The sequence below is a fragment of the Antrostomus carolinensis genome, unplaced genomic scaffold (assembly GCF_000700745.2).
Source record: "Antrostomus carolinensis isolate BGI_N321 unplaced genomic scaffold, ASM70074v2 scaffold30737, whole genome shotgun sequence".
NCBI lineage: Eukaryota > Metazoa > Chordata > Aves > Caprimulgiformes > Caprimulgidae > Antrostomus > Antrostomus carolinensis.
The window spans coordinates 31,647-51,306 of record NW_010329998.1 but is presented as its reverse complement, the minus strand read 5'-3'; the positions used below and the strand labels follow the sequence as shown (position 1 = coordinate 51,306).

The following is a 19,660-nucleotide window of genomic DNA, read 5'->3' as shown; positions in this document are numbered from 1 at the left end:
GGTGGGGATGGGGGGCTGCACCCGTTCCCCCTGCTCCCCCCTCTGCCGTGCCCCGCTGTCCCTCACGCCCTCCCCCCTGTGTGCCTCTTCCCTCCAGAGCAGCTGGTTATTTACCAGGTCGGCCTCATCCCCAGCCAGTACTACGAGGTCCTGGGGAACAAGGACTTCTCCGGGTTCAAAACGCTGACGGCCGTTGCCCTGACTCTGATCGTCGTGAGCTCCACGGTGAGACAGGACAGAGGCTCCCATGCCTTGGGAGGAGAGGGGGAGGCTGCCCACGGCTCCTGGCGTGATCCTGGCACAAGGGATCTGGGTCTGCCCTTGCCCCGTTAGGCAGCTACGCGTGGGATGGGTCACTGGTACAAACAGTTTTTATTTCATTTTGGGAAATGCTTGTTCTTCTCACTCATCTCTCCCTGTCTGTCTCCTTGCCCTCATTCCAGCTGAAAAGCTTCGACCAGTTTATCTGCAACATGATGTACGTGAGCTGGAGGAAATCCCTCACCGAATACCTGCACAGCTGCTACTTCCAGGGCCAGGTCTACTACAGCCTGCACGTGCTGCGCGAGGACATCGATAACCCGTAGGCTGCCTCTGGCTTCTCTCAGCCTGTCGCTTGACTTCTCATGGGCTGCTCCATGCCTTTTTCTGACTTCTCTGTGTCTCTGGGTAGGGGCTGCATGAGCTCTAGAAGCTTTTGCCATCTGCACACAAATACCCTCATCTGTCCTGGGTAGGGGAGGTGGTACCTGTTGCTGGGAACTCCTGTGACTGCTGGTCATGATGGTGTTGGGGGGGGGGGGTTTCTGTTGAGAGGGAAATGGAGGCCCGACAGAACAGGGATCTAGTGGTGCTGTAAAACACGCTGTCAGCAGACTCAACCCTTGACACTTAGTGTGACGTTGCAAAGAGCCTGGCTGGAGGCAAAGAGCACTGCCTCTCCTTGCCTTCCCATAGCTACCATGTTGGGATGATTCCTGTCGTTCTGTTTGAACTTCAGCCACCAGAGTCTCTAGCTGAACACAGTTTTGTTTAGTTGTTTTATTAGTGGTTTTGATAACCCATGGCAGCCACATCCAGGAAGGGCTTTGTTTTGCACTATATAAGGGCTGCATTTCCCCTTTCCTGTTCCTAGGAAGGAAATGTCAGGGGTGACTTGAAATATGAGAGAAAGAGGAACGTTCAGACTGTCCTTGCTTATCCCAGCCCACCCCGAAATCCCCTTCCAGTTTGCTTCATGCACTGTGCTGCTTACTGGAGGGCTGCTGATCTGCCAGGGCTGTGCAGTGTAGGTCGAATGCTTCCCTTCCTCACAGCTGCCTGCTGACCCTGGCCTTCCAGCCTCTCCATGCACACAGCACACTGCTGTCCTAGTTAGGCACTTTGGAGAGTTAAATATCCTACATTAGACATCGTGTGAGAGGTAAAGGCTTTTCTTCCCCTCTGGAGTTTGAAGAAATTATTATTAAATACTTGCTGAAAAACTAGAAACCAGGGGGTAACTTTATCCAAATTGTGCGTCTTTTTACAGTTGTTTTGAGACCCCAAGCTCTCCTTTCGTGGAGGGGGCACCCCATGTCTAGTCACTGCGCTGGTGCCATCTCCCACGTTGATGGCACCAGAGGAGACCAAGCCTGGGTTCTCTGTGGGAAGTGGCTGTCTTGCAGGGGCTCCTACTGTTGCTAATAGCGGTGACCTCAAGGAACTGAGCTGGAGCAGCCTCTGTGCTTCTGCTGCCCAGTGCTCCCGGCTGCCTGTTCTTGCCCTTTTGTTACACAGTGTGGTGGTCTTTGTGGCTGCACAGTGATATTGTGCTGAGTATCTCAGGTGGTTTTTTGTCTGTATCATTTTTTCAGCCAGACCAGTTCCCTGGCTGCTTCTGCTGGCCCAGAGCTAGGAGACAGCCCAAGTAAGAACAACCAGCTGCACGCAGGGGGAGCAGCAAGCAAGGAGAGGGCCTAGCTTGTGTCAGACAGCCCTACTGCCAAACAGGAAATCACAGCTTCATGTTGCTGATGAACGTTCCAGCTGCTGTCAGAGTTACTCCCACCCTCATTAAACGTTCGTTTCTGATAGTGTTTTGCAGTGGTATGGAGTTGCAAGGAGCGGTTAAAAAGCCATACCTGTCACCTTGGCATGCAGTGCTTCCCAAGCAGTGTAGCACATTGGCCATGGCCAGAAGCTCCTGCACGCCTGTCTTTTCCTTTTGGCGGGGGGGAAAGGGTAGGACAGAGGCCCCTCACCACATGACTGTCCTGCTCAGGTTTATTTTTAACTAGGGAATGCATTCACATTGTGCAGTGAAATGCCTGAGATAACTGGGTCAGCCTGCTCCGCAGTGATAGAGCCAGCTCTCGTGGCCTTAGGAGACCGAATGTGTGGGATTGCTGCAGAGTGTTTTTCATAACCACCTTGCTTCTGCTCAAACATCCAGTCTTACTGTTGAGTGTCTTTTTTGGTGCCAGTGCAAAAATTCTCTTTATCTTGCAATTCCTTGATGAGAATTTTTTCACTGTACCGGATACTTAGAGAATGAACTAGGGTGACGAAGTGACCTCCCATTATTGCATTGCAAACCAAGCTGAGTGTTAGATGCGTGGTGTCATCCATCTAGAAGGAACGAAGAGTGGGTTCTGAGGGGCATACAAACACTTGTGACTCCTGGCAGGGCATTTGAGTTCATGTTTATGTGTTATCATTACCTCCTGCTTAATAGCTCATAAAAAGCAATATCCTGCCATGAGTCTGTAGCACGTCTTAAATTATAACTTTATGGGAGCAATTACAGTCTGAGGAAAAGTAAAAATGATGACTGTAAGGTCAGTCAGGGTGAGAGCTGCCGCAAAATGAAATCCATTCTTGTTCCAGGACTGCAAAAGAGTTGAGAGATGAATGTCTTTGGGGTTGGATCTGCACTGATGGCTGAGCAGGAGTCCAGCCTTACTCTTCGTTCTGGACTCCAGCACTCACAATCGTGGCCTTTCCACCTGTGCTCTGTGCATTAGACTGAAGCCCTCATGCACGTGCTCTGGACAGATGAGGTGCTGAGGGAGTAAATATGCTGAGATCCTTTCTAGTTACCCTAAGTGCAACTCCTGCTCAGCAGCGGGGCGGGTGGGACTTGAGGGCCTGCCCCCCGTGAGCCTGCTGCCGATGGGGTGAGGAGGATGGGTGTGCTGCTGTCTGCTCTTGTGGGATGGGGGTGGGTGGAAGCACTTTCTTCCTTGCAGCAGAGGGACCAGAGGACACTCCATGCAGAGCGAAGTGATCAGCTGCTGTGGAAGAGTGGCTTTGATAGAAGCATTTGCAAATATCCAGCAGCTGGTGAAGGCCTGGCCCATGCCCTAGCCAGTCCTGGTAGCTCTGGTGCCTGAGATGCAGCACCAGTACTGAAGGTTTGGGGGAGAGCTCGTAGTTATTGATTGTACAGGGGTGGGTCCAGGAGAGGAGTAAAGGACAAGGATGCAGAGACCTTTAACATGAGAGTTGGACAGTGTTGTTGAAAGTAGAACAGGGAGTTAATACAAGGAACAGGGTGAAAGTAACAGCAGGAGCTGTTCTTGCTGGGTGCCAGGAAGGCCCTTGGGTGGGTCCTGTTGGGCCATGGAAATTGTCTCTTATGGGGGAATGGAAGTCACAGCTGCAGTCCCTCCCAGGCAGGGTTGTTCACCTGCACCCTGTCCTAAGTTCAGGCAATGAAGCAGCCTGGCTTGTGTCCTCTTAGGGAGTTAGTACTGGTTCTTACTCCTGGGCTTTACTGATGTCAGTGGCTCTTTGTGTTGAGCAGGGACCAGCGCATCAGCCAGGATGTGGAGAGGTTCTGCAGGCAGCTCAGCTCCATGGCCAGCAAGGTCATCATCTCACCCTTCACACTGGCCTATTACACATACCAGTGCTTCCACAGGTAAGGATCCATCCTGGCCCTGCTTTCACGCCTCTTTCTTATGCTCTTTTTTGGAGCCTGGCACCCACGTTACAACTCCCCAGACTCTTGTATGTGTGGGCAAGTGGTCTCTGCACTCCAAAGGAAATTCTGCCTTGGGGATGCTGGGGTGTGCAGTGCTGGCCCCCAGACCTCTGTGAAAGCCAAGAGAGGTGACAGCTGACAGGGCTCTGACTTCTTGAGCCCAAGGGTGCTGGGGTGTCCTTTTGCTTGGATTATTAGCTGACTTCTTTCTCCTCCTCTGTAGTACAGGCTGGCTAGGCCCAGTGAGCATCTTCGGGTATTTCGTCATTGGGACAATCGTCAACAAGGTGTTGATGAGCCCAATTGTGTCTAAACTTGTGCAGCAGGAAAAACTGGAGGGGGATTTCAGGTGAGTCCCAGCAGAGCAGCATTTTCACTGCCTCTTGGCAGCTCCTGTGAAAGCTGCATTTTTGCCCCTGTTCAATGCTACGTACACAGCTACTTCTCTTGTCCCTGAGTTTCCCTGCTCTCAGAGCAGCCTGCCTGCGCAGTGCTGCCCCAGAGTCTGCGGACTGAGCCCTCGCCACCACTTTCAGTGCCCTGTGTCATGGCAGACAGCGCCCCTGGTCCAGTCTCCATGCTGCTTGCCTGGTCGTTGCTGTTGCTGGTGCCTCTGCTAGGTGCACCAGGTGCAGATGCAAGTTCAGTGAACTGCATCTGCTGACAGAAATCAAGTTTATGCTTCACCACCACTTCATGAAGTGCCCAAAATGGCACAGCCTTTCCAGTTGCTTTGTAACTCATCTCCTCCCCTTCCCCTGCAGGACTGGCTGAGTGTGTGGCAGGCTCTGTGCAGCTTTCCCTGCAGCTCAGGGCATCCAGGGGCAGCAGCAGAAGCTGGTGTGGCACAGGGAGCCCAGACCAGGGCAGTTGGGTGTGGTAATTCTGTGTGGTGGAGATGCTGGGCTTGCAAATGGGAGGCATAAGGGTCTGAGAAGATGTGTACAGAGAGTGGGATACCAAACAAATGTGCCACTGAGCTATCCCAGAATGATGTCACCTTGTGCTAAGCCTTGGTCTCTGGTGCCTTTTTGAGCCTGTTGAGTATTTATGCCGAGAGATGCCTCAGATCAGTGTTCTGACAGACACAAGATTAGTTTCTTCTAGCAAGAATGTTGGCTACATAGTTTACTGGGCATTTGTGCACAATCCTGATGATGTTTTTTGGTTTGTCCAGGTTCAAGCACATGCAGATTCGTGTCAATGCAGAACCAGCTGCTTTCTACAGGTTAGTTCATTTCTTTATGTCCTCGTAAGGATCGTCCCAGCTTGGGGCATCCTTCTTGTATTCATGTATCCCAGAGGAGTCCAAGTCCCGTTGCTGCAGCCGGCGCTTTCTGTCCCCTCCGTCCCACTGCAGCATCATACAGCCCTGACACTCCATTCTCCTTTGCATTCTGTGCATTGTCTGCAGAAATACTCCGTAATCACACAGAATCACAGAATGTCAGGGATTGGAAGGGACCTTAAAGGATCATCTAGTCCAATCCCCCTGCCAGAGCAGGAACCTAAATGAGATCACATAGAAAGGCGTCCAGGCAGGTTTTGAATGTCTCCAGAGAAGGAGACTCCATAGCAGCTGAAGACAACTGTTTTTTTTTCTCTGCCTCCCTTCTAACGTCCCCAGAGGCCTGATACAGATTCCATGCTGGCTTAGAGACCGTTGCTGAGGTTTTTTAGGTCCTTACCTGGAAGATTGCTCGAGGTCTCATTGTGTCTTGTCAGGATGTTCCCTGGGGACTTGTTGCAGGTTGCCTCTGCTCCCATCCTGCTGCTGCTAACCTGCATGTCTTCTGCGGGTGTGCTAGCTGTTGCCTGGCCTCCTGACCTCTGCTTGCTCCTCTAGGTCAGTCTGCTCTGACCCTCCCAACGCTCTACTGCTACTCTCTGAATTTGCTCAGTGCCATTTACCCCAGAGCTGAGCGCAGCTGAGGGCCCGGCAGCACCTCCTCGCTTAGTGATGCCCTGGAGTCTGTTGAGCCGCTGCTTGGAGCCTGTAAGGTGTTTCACAGAGTTGGCCAGAACCAAAAGGGCACGAGGTTGTTGCTCCTCTCTTGTCACATGTCTGCCTTTGCCCTGTGTGTTGGGAAATAGCGATTCTTCCAGGAATTTGAGCAAGCAGCAGCTGTCCTGTCTCTGGTCTTCCCTGCCTGTGATCTGTATCTGGCTCCTTCATGCTGTAGTGACTGAGCATTTTAAGTGTTGTGGTGCTGTTCTCAAAGTGGTTTGATTCAAAATCACTGATTTTATAAAGATTTATATTGACAGGCATGAAACTGATTTAAGTAACTGAAATCAATCTTGGTTTGCATTGGCAAGTTTGAATTATTTCTTTGTGGACTGGTTGATTCTTATTGGTTGATGATGATTTGTCTTAATTGAGAAGATATTCTAATTACGTGCCCTCATTTAAGCTGCAGTACTTTTCCTCTCAATTTTGAAGTTTTTTATTCTATTACTAAGTAGAAAATGAAAAGTGAATTATTATACCAGAAAATGGAGTGCCTTCATTAGAGAAGCTTCACTTGGTGGGAAACCAAAATTTAACTGAATTGCACAAACCCAAGCATTTTCATGTTATGAATCTTAATTAAAAATAAGGGAATTTGCTAAAAGGTTGCATTCCTAGAATCCTGCAAGAGGCAAGTGGCTGGTTTTGGTTGCTGGACTTTATAGCTTGTAGAACCTGTTAGATCTTGTCCTCTTGCACCTGCTTTTGGTAAAGAAAGAAATGAAACCCGGGCACTGTCAGCTTTTTACTTTGGTTTCTAAGCCTTTGGCAAACTTGCTTTAGAACTGAAGGGAATGGGAGGAAAAGCTGAAACCATTACAGCAATCTCTCCTCACCTGCAAAAGAAATCCTAGCTCTGGTTCCTCCTTGCCTTTAACTTTTGTGTCTAAGGCTTTGTCCTTTCCAAATACTCATCAGGAAGGTAGCAGCTTAGTAGTTACCTGAGATGGGTTGTAGGGCAGTAATGCCAAGTTGAATTCTAACCAGATGTATTTTTGAGAAAGAAAATGTATTTTTCTAAGAACTGAGAGTCTTTAGAACTGAGACTCTTTGAAAATCTGTACATTTTTTTTTTTGTTTTGTGCAGCTTCTGGCCCTGTCTGCTTGGGCCCTAGTCACTGCCCCATTGCATGGACCACGGTGGGAGCGTGAGTGTGTGCTGGGCACAAGTGTGTGTTGGGTGGCAGCGGCAGTAGCTGCCGTGGCAGGTTGGAGTCTGGAGTGAGACATGGAGCTCTCTCTGCATTTTGCCACCTGAGGGCAGCCCAGCCCTTGTGAAGGAGCAGAAGGAGCTGCCATGCTTGCTGAAGGTGGTGGTTTAGAGCCCAGATGTGCCTCCTTGCTGCCTGCTCAGCCTGGCTGTGGGAACATCACTGCTAGCTTGGTGGTGGGCGACCCTCTGATGCCTGCGGAGATATCCCTGGGAAACGGGGGGCTGTGGGGCTGGAGTCGCCCACACCGGGGGCTGCACTGTTTGGTGCTTGTCCGTGTCCCACTCCTTGGGGTTGGGGAACAGGAAGAGGTGGCCTGGGGCTGCCAGCCATGCAGGCAGTGTTGCTTGCTGTCACCTCCTGGACTCGCCTCTGCCCAGTCCTTTCTTGCCCCAGCTTTGTAGCGGTGCTGTCCCTCTCTTCCAACCAGGCCCTGCTTGGAAAGTGTGTGTGACCTTGGGTGTACGTTGCTCCAGGCTGGAGCATTGCTGACAGTGTCTGGCCTTGCCTCGCCCCCTCCTGTACGCCACAGCAGCTTCCCTGGGCTATAGGACAGGTTTGCAGTGCTGTTTGTTCCAACCAGAATTTCTTGGTGAGGCTCTTCAGGAAGGTGCTCTTGGCTGTTCAGTTCCTGCTCAACAAAGAGCTTGTTGCTTGGAGGCTAAGGTGCCAGGCCCTTAAGGTGCCAAGCCTCAGTCCCAGAGCCCATGCTTTGACCTCGTTGTGGTGCCCCTGGGGTGTCTGTGGCACGTTGCAATCTTATTTTCCAGGGCTGGGCGAGTGGAGCACGTGCGCACGGATCGGCGGCTGCAGAGCCTGCTGCAGACCCAGAAGGAGCTGATAGGCAAGGAGCTGTGGCTATACAGTGAGTGGGGAGTTTGGGGGGTGAAATGGGGTGCCTGGTAACTCCATTGCAGTGGCCCACGGGCTTGGGAGTGCTACTGCTAAAGCAGCAGTGCTGGGTTTTCCTCTCCCACCTCTTGCTGTTGCATTAAAGTCCTGAGGGTGAACAGAGGGTGCCTCCTGCAGTCCTAGACGGCAATCTTGTTGTGAAAAAGTCTCACAGACAGCAAAGTTGTGGAGGACCCAGCTAAGTCAGAGAACACAAGCCCCTAAATGGGAATCTGCAGGAATCTGCGCTTTTTGTGGCACAGACGTTTAATGGCCAGGAAGAGAGGGAGGGGCGTGAGCACTGGGAAAGGGGAAGACTCTGTATATAGGGCTGGGAGCTGTGGAACCTTCTTTCCTCTACAGCCTATCCCTTGAAAATCCCCCTTCTCCTGTTGTCACTGGGTCCAGCTTTGGGCGTTAAATGACCACTATCAAGACAGCTCTTCCTCATCTCACCAGCATAGTGAGCTTCTGAGGAACGTAAGGGAGAGAGAGAGACCTGACACAGGTGGGAGTTTGGGATCTTAAGTCTTTCTGCTTGTCCTGTGCTCCAAGACAGACATCACGGCCAACCATCTTACCCCAGAGCTTCCTTTTTTCCCTCCTTCCTGTTTCTCATGAGTCATCCAGGCCTCTGAAGAGTAGAAACAAGCAGGCAAAGTGGCTTTTGCCCCATGGTGGTTCCTGAGCTGTGTGTCTGGATGATGTTTCTCTGCTCAGGGGCTTGCCCCAAAGTGCTCTTTGCTTGGCAAATGGTTTTTCACCCTGGTGCTTGTGCTGTCCTGTGAAATAGGTTCTGCTCTGGTGCATTGTGAAGGGCTGAGGCAAGACCATGGGTCTTCCTCTGACCAGGCTCACGGGCTGCACCTGAGTTTGGCTGGGACAGAGATTCCCACTCTAACCCACTGTCTTCTCTCAATGTGCTTCTGCTCAGTTGGGATCAACACCTTTGACTACCTGGGCAGCATCCTGAGCTATGTGGTCATTGCCATTCCCATCTTTTCTGGGGTCTACGGTGACCTGAGTCCAACAGAGCTCAGTGCCCTCGTCAGCAAGGTGAGCTAAGGGAGATCTCCCAGACCCCACTGTGGAGAGTGAGCGGGCACTGAGGATGAGGGTTTCATGTGGGGCTGGTGGCATTGGGGCTGGATAACCTGCAGCAATTGACCTTCAGGTTAGATTGTCCCTGACCATGGTGACATGGAAATGGGAGCTTGGAGCCAGCTGGTGTATGATTAACCTGGGGCTGAGAGCTGTCAAGGACACATCTGCATAAGTGTTTCCTAGCTCAGACCTCTGTCTAAAAAAACCAGGAGGTCAGCCTCTGGCTTTCAGCGGTGTGGGTGGGGATTGGGTCCACACAGTGCTGCAGGTCTAGGTTATACCCTGGGCTGCTGCCTGTGGTGAGCCTGGCCACCTGTGAGGCTGAGCCAGGTTGCATTCACCTTCCTGACCCGACTCAGTCCCAGATACTCAAAACTGGCTTGTGACAGAGAATGCAGAGCTAAATATAGCTGTGTGGGCACTGCAGGGTGAGACACCCTGCTCTGAGCCATGTACGGTGTTGGGGCAGGGCTGGTGGCAGGGATCTGCATGACTTAGATGTGGTGAGTGTGCTGGACCCCGGGCTGACCAGCAGGCACTCTACAAACACGGTCCCTGGGTGGCAGGACATGTGTCTACCCAGCAAAAACTGCTGTACTGAGCAGGGACGCCCTGCTTCATCCGAACATGGTCATCTTCACTCCCACCACCCTGGGTGACTTCTCCACCCCTCCTTCATCTTACTGCAACTGCTGATGCGGCCAAGTGTCTGGACTCCTTGGCTGCTTCCTTGCCATGGATGAAGGGGCAATGCCCCAGGTCAGCACTGATCCATGCTCTGGTGTGTGATTTCTCCCCAGAATGCCTTTGTTTCCATCTATCTCATCAGCTGCTTCAGCCAGCTCATAGATCTCTCCAGCACCGTGACCGATGTAGCTGGCTACACACACAGGTGAGCTTCTCCGCAGGCAGGTCTCTGCAGGAGAGGGAGGCGTGGGACAAGACTGCTTGCCCAAGTCTGTGCTAAATGCACAAGAAACACAGTTGCTTGTGAGCAAGCAGGGACAAGGTTGGATGTTTTGAGGAGGCTGCTGGAGTTGTCCGCGGCATTTGCAACCTCTTGTTTGTCCAGGATTGGTGAACTGCAAGAGACCCTGCTGAGCCTTGGCAGAAAAAAAAATGATAACTACTCAGAAGCCAAAGCCAGCTGGGATTTGGATGGGTGAGTCTCCCCTCAGCAACTGGCTAGCTTGCAGCTTACGTGCTGGAGTGTGGAGCTGTTATGGGATGGAGATGGCCCTTGGTGTCACAGCCTGTTGGCTGGAGCAGGCAGTGCTCAATGTGATCTGTCATTCCCAGGGTGGGTGGGGCAGGACTGTTGTCACAGGTGCACAGGAGGTCTAAGGTGTCATCTTTACTAGTCTCAGCGTGATGGCTTACCCTCAGATCTCTCCTCCTTTGTTTTGGTGGTGGCCAAGCAACCATTCTGGGGAAGACCCAGTGCCGAGGGACACAGCTTTCCTCCTGGAGCAAGTGACGCTCTCAGTGCCATCCTCTGGCAAGCTGCTCATCAAGGACCTGAGCCTCAGGATCTCACAAGGAAACAGTGTGATGATTGTGGGGAACACTGGCACAGGGAAGACATCTCTCCTGAGGGTCCTTGGGGGACTCTGGGAGAGCACGCAGGGTAAGGACTGCTGCTCACCACAGCCTTCTTTTTTATCAACCAGGGCTGCCCTGAGTTTGGAAGGTGGCAGTGTGGGGTTGGGAGGCCAGTCCCACCTTGTGATGGGAAATGTGTTGCTGATGCATTGGAGCCACCCCTCTCTGTATCGGATACTCTGCTCTGGCTCTCATTGCATTGCCCTGTGTTGCAAATCTACCCTTTCTGGGATCTGTTGGCTACTTCACAGGGCAGGACTGCACAGGGGTTGGTGGGGAGTTGCTGGTTGGTGCTGCAGGCTTGGCATGAGTGTGTCTCTATGCAGGGAGCATCAAGATGCTGACCTGCTTTGGCCCCCGGGGAGTGGTGTTCCTGCCACAGCGGCCCTTCTTCACTGACGGAAGCCTGCGTGAGCAGGTGAGCCCGGGGCCTGGCTCTGCTCTGGCCCCAGCTCTGCTCCTGGCTGTGGCTGTGCCCTGTGAACCTGTGTGCTGCAGAAAGGCCTGCAAGATGGAGGGTGCCTGTGGCTGCTCATTCCCTTGTACCTTGAACAGCAGTTCATGCCACTGCTGTTGCGTCTCTGATGGGCTGTATCCAGATCCCTCTGACGTGACTTCTTTTGATCTGTTAAACAGGTGATTTATCCCCTGAAGGAGATCTACCCAGTTTCAGGTATGTGGGAATTCATCAGAGCAATTAGCCAACCCTGTGGTGTCAGCTCCTTGTCCTGTACCCATTGCAGCTTCTCCCCTACCATGCCCAACAGGAGCACTCATCCATTTCACTTTTCTTGCTCTCTGCTTCCCCCTGGAAGATTCACCTTACGTAGGTTAAGGTCAGCTCCGAGTTCCCTCCCTTTTTGGGGAGAATGTATTCTCTTGATGCAGTGAGGACAGGCTGGCTGTGCTCTGCATGTTGTACTAGACATACATGTTGAGGCACCTTGCTGCTGTTGGGATACATCTGATCTGTCTGGCACCACCTGCCTTTGCACAAGCCATGTTTGGTTTCTCATTTTCTATCCACCTCCATCTTTCACTGTTCCTCTTTTCCAAATGATGTCCCAGGGCTTTGTGTGCTTTGCATGCTGTTGAGGTCAGACTATGTGGATCCTTTCTCTCCCCTATCCTCTTCCCAAGCCAGACCACATGTGGTCTGCTGCAGCTTGCTGATGTCCAGGTTTAAATTTATGAGTGAAGCCGCGCTATGTGCTGCTTTCACGCACCTGCGAGTCGCAGTCTTGCAGAGGGTAGTTGCAGCCATAAGATACTGTTGCAGCTCTTCAGCAGCTTGAGAGAGGTCCACGGCAGATGCACAGCCCTTCTGCTCAGCTTCCATAACTGCTGACTGTGCCAGCTCAAGTGTATGTTCTGCTCCACAGCTGGTTCACCCTGAGGTTTTTCCCATCCCATATAGGATCCTTTTGCTGGCTCTTACCCGAGCCCTGGTCCCATGACTCCACCACCTGCAGTGTACAGTGGGCAGTCAGCCATAAGACAGTGGCTGGTGGGCAGGGCCTTGGCAACTGAAGCCTGGATCCTTGTGTTCTGGCTGTGACCATGGACTGACCCAAGTCTCAGGTGTATCTGTGGAGCCCAGATACCTCCTGGCACGCTGCTTCCTTTTTTAAGGAAGATCAGTCTTTGGGAACTTTCTATGCCAAAACTCAGGACCTGATATGTTTTAAGTTGTTGAGTCAGCTACACTGGACCCCAGGAGATCTTCCAATCCTTCTGTCTTACTCCACCAACTTGTCCTTGCAGCTGTGGCCTCAGCAGACATTGCCTCTGCTTATGCTGTACTGCTTTCTGCCCTAGGGTCTGCAGATGATGAGAGAATTGTGCGATTCCTGGAGCTGGCTGGACTGGTGAGTCCCTGATAGTGTTGCTGCCTTCTTTCTTGGTGCTGCCAGTAGGGGAATGGGGGATGAGATTTTATGGCAGCTTGACCATGTGCTGGACACATGTGAGGACATTGCAGCTGGGACAGGACTGTCCATGGGACAGGCAGAGGAGGAGGGATATGGAGCAACTTCAGCTCAAGTGGGAAAAGAGAAGGTAGCAGGAAGGGGGTGGTTGTTATGCTCAGGGCCATGGGCTGACAGGGCTGGAGCTGTGTTCACAAGCCTGCTGTGCTGTCTGCAGACTGATTTGCTGGCGAGGGCTGGAGGACTGGATGAGCAGGTGGACTGGAACTGGTAAGGGAGCTCGCTGTCTGCATGAATTTGGGTGGTCCCTCTGGGTGGGGAACACTTCTAAGTGGATGCACATTGCTGCTGGACTTAGGAACATCTGTGTCCAGCTGTGTCCTGTGGGAGGTGGGCATTATACAGGGGCAAAGCCTTCATGCCCCAAACATCAACGCCAGCATCACCAGCCATGTTGCTCTGCAGGCAACTGACAGTGCAGGGGGATGCAGCTGGTCCCAGCATGGAGGGAGGTGCTGGGGGCATACAGGGACACTTGCTTGATGGGGTTTCTGATACCAGCAACCATAAGCTCTTCAGCAAATGAGCTCTCTTTGTTGAGGGAGATATTGAATCTCAGTCCTGCTGCAGGTATGACATCCTGTCCCCAGGGGAGATGCAGAGGCTCTCCTTTGCACGGCTCTTCTACCTCCAGCCGAAATATGCAGGTGAGTGATTATGAAAGAAAAGAGGGGAGGTGGGGGGGAGAAAAGACAGGGCCTTTGGTGTAAAGAGAAGCTGCTACAGAGACAGCTCACTAAATCCCTTCTTTGCTAAGAACATGCTTTGTCTTGGACATTATTTTAGCAGTGTAGCTCATGGAGGATTTGGAGGTGAAAACATTTCAATATCTGTGTGGAGGGTGGTAAATCAAGAGGCTGTGTATAAGACATCCTCTTAGGAATCCAGTGACTAATGTTCTTGGTCCAGGTCTGATAGCACCTGAAGGATCCCCCCCTCCCAGCACATTCACCAGTTGCCACGTAAAGAAGCGTGCATACTAGGGAACACGGCATCAGAAGCTCGTGAACCTCTGTAGGGTTGTGGAAGCAATGTGGGAAACTTAGCTGAAACACAGCAAAAGAAAACAAGGAGTGGTGGGGGAAACGGTCCTTAACTGATCACAGAAGCGGCTCCCATTAGCAAATGGGGCTAATGCCTTTGCACATCTGGATTGCTAGGGACTGCTGGGGGCTGGGGAGGGCTGTTGGAGGACTTGTCATGAGGGCCAGGGTGGGTTTGGGGGAAGAGAGCCAGTGTCAGTAGCCACATATAAATACCTCTCAGCTTGGTGCTGTCTGGGCAGAAGGAACCTGTGGATTGCAAACTAAACGCTGTAGAGATGATGTAGAACAAATTGAATGTATCTGCTCCAGATCTGTAGTATTTGCCCTTAACTGACAGGAAGGTGCCTCAGGCTGTCCTGGCTGCTCTGGTGGTGTCTGGCCTAGAGGAGTGCACAGGCTGCTGCCCAGCCCTGTGCTCTGGCTCACTGCCTGCCTTGGGAAGGTCACGTCTTGGCTTTCCCAATGGTGGGGGTGAGGCAGTGGCTGGCAGCTGTTGAGGGAGAGGAATGAGGTGAACAGTGCTGTTTGGGTGGATTCGAGGGCTTGTGGGGAAGGGCAGCTTTCCCAGTTGGCTGACACCAGCTGTGCCAGAGGAAAATCAGAGTCCTTAGGCTTCTCCTCACTTGCCTTCTGTAGGTGTTTTTGGTGAGCTCTGGTTAATATGTGAAACGTTCTCAGCAGTTGCTGCCCTTTTGCCTAGGGGGAGATGACTGGTCAGGAGAGGATTTGTGGGACTTACAGCTTTTCTCTCAGTGCTAGATGAAGCCACCAGTGCCCTGACAGAAGAGGTGGAGCACGAACTGTACCGTGTGTGCCTTCAGCTGGGCATGACACTGATCAGCGTGGGACACAGGGCCAGCCTAGAAAAGGTGAGATGGGGAGACAGCACTCCCTGCTTCCCTGGTGGCAAAGCAGGGGAGGTAGAGAGGATCCTTCACAAGCAGGGGGAGCAACTGAGGCTGGAGAGCCTCGCTATGGGAGGACATGCCCTTGTAGAGACATCCCTCAGTCCTTGTGTTACTGAATTGCAGTTCCACAGCTGGATTTTGAAACTTCATGGGAAGGGAAGATGGGAGCTCACTAGATGTGAGAAGATGAAGCGGCTCCCATTTGAGGAAGGATGCTGAAAAACATGCCCTTGTCTGGCCAGCCGCAGAACCTGCACACGCATGGGAGAGCTCTGAAGGGCAGACATGGAGCTGCTGAGCCAGTAGCTGTCAACAAGGGATTCATCCAGTGCAAGACCAGTTTTGGATTTTACTGATGGACAAAGAAACAAGTCTGAACTCATGGTGTGGGGTTCTGCCAGGAGAAGACACATCTATGCCATCCTTCTCCCAGCTCCCTTCTCCTGCATCTCTTGGGAGGGGAAGGGGCTAAGCTGCTAGGCTGCCCAAAGAGAAGATACTGCCTCATGGGGTTTGTAAAAGGAATGGCCAGAGGAACCTCTACTTGTCCAGGATGCAGTGGTGCAAGGCTTGGATGCAGCCTCCTGTTCTACCCTTTGTGCCTTGCTGGGACCTCTGACTCTTTGATACACAGCTCTGCAGAAGACACTTCTGTAACCTGTGGCTCTGTTGACGGCTGTGCTCCCCAGCAGGAGCCAAGGGATGCACTGTGAGGGGAAGAGAATGCTGGCACAGAGAAGGGGCATGTCTGCTCTCCTCATGACACAGGGTAACGGGTCAAAGGAACCTTTTTGTATTAAAATCTGGGGCCTGTTTTCCAGTGATGTTTATGCAGAAAAGTCTTGTGAACAGTATTTGTGAACCAGACCGCTGCGTGTTTTCCTTCTGGGGTTTGCTTTGGAGGAGAGGCTTGTATATTGGCAATGGTCCTGGAGTAGACTATTGCTGAAGAGCAGAGCAGGGGTAGGAGTAATATATCTATCCAAGGCTGGGCATCCTGCCTTGCTGCTACCTCCACAGCTACTGCAAAGCACAAGGAGCTCTGAGGACAGTGTTTGGTTGTCTACTTTTAGGAGAGGAAACACCTCCTTTTAGGAGAGCCCACCTCCCCTTGCTGTTCTGCCTATGAGGAGTCATGTTCTCTCTCCTGCCTCCCACAGGTGTGTGGAGGCAGAGGTTTTGAGGGTCTGGTGTGGAGAGGTCACTCTTAAGACTGCAGTGGAAGTATTGTCTCTGAGCACTTAGTGGCCACCATTTGCTTAGTGACATTTCTGGATGTGGCCCCAGTTCTGCAGTGGAGGAGCAGGAGGTGGCTGCTGGCAGAGCTGAGCTAGCAGCTCTTCTGCCCCTCTATCAGGCACCTGTGTCCTTCTATGATCTGTTGCACAGCTTCATGGTCATCCAGGGTGGTTAGGTCCCCAAGCTCACTGGTCTTGTCCTCCACAATTTTTCTTAGCACCCGACGCATAATCTTCCCTGAGCGTGTCTTGGGCAGCCGGTGTGTGACCTGTGATAGGGAGGAGCAGAGCTAAGGCTGAAGGAAAGGGGTTGGCCAGGCTGCCAGGGTGGGTGTTGGACCAGCCTGCAGGTGTTACCTGAATGTACTCTGGAGCTGCGTACTTAGCAATCTTCTTTGAGATCAGCTCCTGTAGCTCAGCAGCCAGAGTCTCCTGCGTGTAGTCACTGTCCTTCTTCAGCACAACAAATGCATAGGCTCCTGCCAGGAGGACCACCAGGTTACTGAGCACCGTGCACAGCGTGCTCCTGAGAGCCCTGCAGCTAGTGCTAGGTGAGGTCCCTCTCTGCTGATAGCCTCAGGTGATGCTTTGTAGCCTGAGCTGTAAGTGCTTCTGGCCACAGTGCTGCTGCTGCCACGTTGAGTAAGGTCCAGGTGGTCTCATGTAGGTTGTGATGGCTGTGCCGAGATTCCCGACTAACACGCTGTACGGCGCTGGCTCGGCACTGCTACCAGGGGCTGGTGTGACAGTCCCACTTCCCACTGCAGTGCAGTAGCCCCAGGAGAGGCATTTCAGGGACAGGAAAGCAAGCATCTTACCTTCTCCCTTGATCTCATGTGGGTAGCCGATGACAGCAGACTCTGCCACTGCCACATGGTGGTTCTGGAAGAGAACAGGGCTGGGGTTTGGCTCAGTGCTTTCAGCAGGCTGGCTGCCACCTGGGAGCTGCCCTGACCTGGTTTGGATGCTGCAGCCCACAGTATTGCAGAGAGATAAGGAAGGGCCTCAGATGGCCTCTGCCCTTTTTCCTTCTTGCCTCAGCAGGTCTGTCTGCAAACACAAATCTTCCCCCTGCCTGCTTTAGGCTTGTACCTTCTAGACCCTGTTCTGTGCCTCCAGGTTGCTCCACCAAGTCCCACAATCTTTACTGGCCCATGGATGCTCCTTCTTAACATGTCCAGCTGCTGCTTTGGAATTCACCCACTTACAGCATCAACTTTATCAGGCTTTGTCCCTCCCTTGCTGCAGAGAGTAAGAAGGGAGGGGAGAGGATGGGAAGCTGTTCCCACAGGCAGGCTGTGGGTCCAACAGTGCTCCCTGCTGCTACAGCAGCTGTGTGTTTCTATCTGGGTATTTCAGAGAGGCTTCCCTGAGCACCACCAGTGCACCTTGGCTGCCCCCTCAGGTGGCTTTGCCTCCCACCCCCCCCTCTTACCAAAACATCCTCCACCTCGGCAGTGCCCAGCCGGTGCCCGCTGATGTTAATGATGTCATCCAGCCGTCCTGTCAGCTGGTAGTAGCCCTCACTGGTACGATACACGCCATCCCCGGTGAAGAAAAACCCTGCAGTGGCCAGAACCATGCCATGGTCACTTCTTCCAGCAAGCATGTGAGCTGCCCACCAGCCATGATCTCAACTCACCCCCTTCTCTCTGTTGGCACTGGGGCTCATGTACTCTGCTCCTTCCTGAGCTGGTCAGGGTGAAGGTGCCTGCTTTCCTTGTTAGTCTTCTGCCTGTTGGTACCTGCTCCATTACCAGGCCCCTTCCCTCATTCAGCAGTGTGCTGGCTAATGCCCAGCCTGCCTCATCACCACAAGCTGGGAGCACCTTGCTCAGTGCAAGTGCCTGTGGTCCTGCTGCTACTTCCCTTTGCTTCACATCAAGACACACACTCAGTGCCTCTGGATCAGTGACAGAAACTGAGAGGGTTTGCAAGAGATGCACCAAGAGGCCTCTCTGTGCTCAAGGGCACGGGGGCAGAAGGACAAATTCCCTGCCCTAAAACCACATGAGATCCAATGGGGAAGCTGGGTGAGAGACACCCATTCCCAAGGCAGTGCTGAGGTATGGGGCATGGGGAGATGAAGGGCCTCAACACTGCAGAGGGTCTGCAGAAGAACAAAGCAGCAGTACCAGCTCTCCTCAGTCCCGTGCAGAAAACCAGCAGGCAGACCCAACCGAACCCAACCAAACACCTCCACAGTGACCTACCACACATTTCCTTACCTGGATAAGGAGTCAGATAGGTTTCCAGAAATCTCTTGTGGTCATTGTAAATGGTTCGTGCCATACCTGGCCAGGCTTTTGAGATGCAAAGGGCTCCAGAGATTTTGTTTTCCAGAAGGACATTTCCCTGTAAAATAGTTACCTTTCAGTAACCATGAAGGGTACTTGGGATATTTCTATATTTACCCAGTAGAAGTTGCCTTTTTACCTATGCGTGGTAACAACCCTGTGATGGCAATGCCAGGGAAGGTGGTGAGGAGAGTCCTGTGCCCCTGACTCCAAGGGGACAGGCCCAGTCTCTCCCAGCAGATGTCTGCAACCAGCTGCCTACCATGGTGGGACATAGGGTCTCTCCAGGGAGGCTGGCTGTCCGTGCCTGGCTACCTCACCTTGGAACAGTACATGCCAGGGAGCCCAAGCACAGCCTGTCTTGTCAGGACAAAGCTAGAAAACAACTCAACTTCTGTGTTAGTGGGAAGAACAGCTTCCCCGTTAGTCCCTTTCCAGTAAAGAAGGTTGCCATCTAGTAGAGGTGAGCAGGGAAGACACACTTGCAGATCTCCGCTCCTGTCAGCAAGTGCACAGGCTGCAGGTGCCTGGGGAGAAACAGCTGAGCCAGTGCCTGGGCTGCAGGTTATAAATGTACCTTGTCATCCAGGAGGGAGGGGCTGATCCCAAAAAAGGGTCTCATAGCCATGCCTGGAAGGATTTCAGCTCCAGGATTAGAAGGACGGGGTGAGATACAGATGCCTCCTGTTTCTGAAGCAAAAGAAACTGTAATGCTCATCAAAGCCTGGGACAAGAGGAAAGCCAGGTAGCACTGCTTGGCCACCAGCCTTTGCCCTGGCCCTCACTGCGCCCTGCTGGACCACAGGCTGGGACTGGGTTTGCCAGAAGGCTGGGGAAGGCTCTTTGCAGAAGGACGATCCTGCTCATTTAGTTCAGCAGAGATCAGCTCCCTACTGTCAACTCCTCCATGTTTCTCAGGGTTAGCTTTAAAGGCCATTTCTCTCATGTTTCGAAGTCCACGGCCCCTTACGGGATTGCTTGTACAAGAGTGTCAGTAACATTGCTTGGCCAGCAAAGCAGCAGGTCACTCCTAAAGCCTGGGAGAGCAGAAGCTGGAATGAGGGGTCATATGTATCTCACCAGTTTGCCACCACGTGTCCACTACTGGGCACCGTGTCTCGCCAACCACGTGGAAGTACCACTCCCACGCCTCCTTGTTGATGGGTTCCCCCACTGCAAGGTGAAAGACAAGGGGAGAGAACTGCAAGATCAGGTCAGAGACACAGCTTCACAGGGCCTGCTCACCCAAATAGTGTGGCCTCCCCACTTTCTGCTCTCATGTGCTGCTGCTCTTGGCATTCATGGGAAGAAGCAGCACAACCCAGTGCCCATGGATCTGCTGCTCCAGCCCATGCTGCCAGCACTTACCTGAGCCGAGCACTTTAAGAGAAGAGCGG

The 19,660-nt window shown here is 52.6% G+C and overlaps 2 protein-coding genes across 2 annotated transcripts in view; one reads left to right on the top strand and one right to left on the bottom strand.

The window, feature by feature from the left end:
- The first annotated feature begins 102 nt into the window (after positions 1–102).
- Positions 103–14,870, top strand: ABCD4 (ATP binding cassette subfamily D member 4). The gene is given in 17 exon segments (XM_029086158.1): positions 103–225; positions 444–583; positions 3,788–3,904; positions 4,191–4,316; positions 5,145–5,195; positions 7,960–8,054; positions 9,015–9,136; positions 9,985–10,076; positions 10,257–10,346; positions 10,603–10,811; positions 11,113–11,204; positions 11,423–11,459; positions 12,605–12,654; positions 12,932–12,984; positions 13,345–13,421; positions 14,574–14,830; positions 14,832–14,870. Coding segments are annotated over 16 exon segments (1,617 nt in total). The 5' UTR covers positions 103–225; positions 444–473.
- A 1,188-nt stretch (positions 14,871–16,058) lies between these two features.
- Positions 16,059–19,660, bottom strand: part of LOC104528713 (acetyl-coenzyme A synthetase 2-like, mitochondrial) — an 11,330-nt gene continuing 7,728 nt past the window's right edge. The window contains exons 7-14 of the mRNA XM_010172801.1: positions 19,632–19,660; positions 19,344–19,436; positions 18,841–18,953; positions 18,195–18,321; positions 17,402–17,529; positions 16,785–16,848; positions 16,324–16,445; positions 16,059–16,235 (exon numbers count right to left, since the gene is read on the bottom strand). The exon at positions 19,632–19,660 is cut by the window's right edge and continues 124 nt beyond it. Coding sequence (XP_010171103.1) covers positions 16,059–16,235; positions 16,324–16,445; positions 16,785–16,848; positions 17,402–17,529; positions 18,195–18,321; positions 18,841–18,953; positions 19,344–19,436; positions 19,632–19,660 — 853 coding nt within the window. The remainder of the gene's footprint in view (positions 16,236–16,323; positions 16,446–16,784; positions 16,849–17,401; positions 17,530–18,194; positions 18,322–18,840; positions 18,954–19,343; positions 19,437–19,631) is intronic.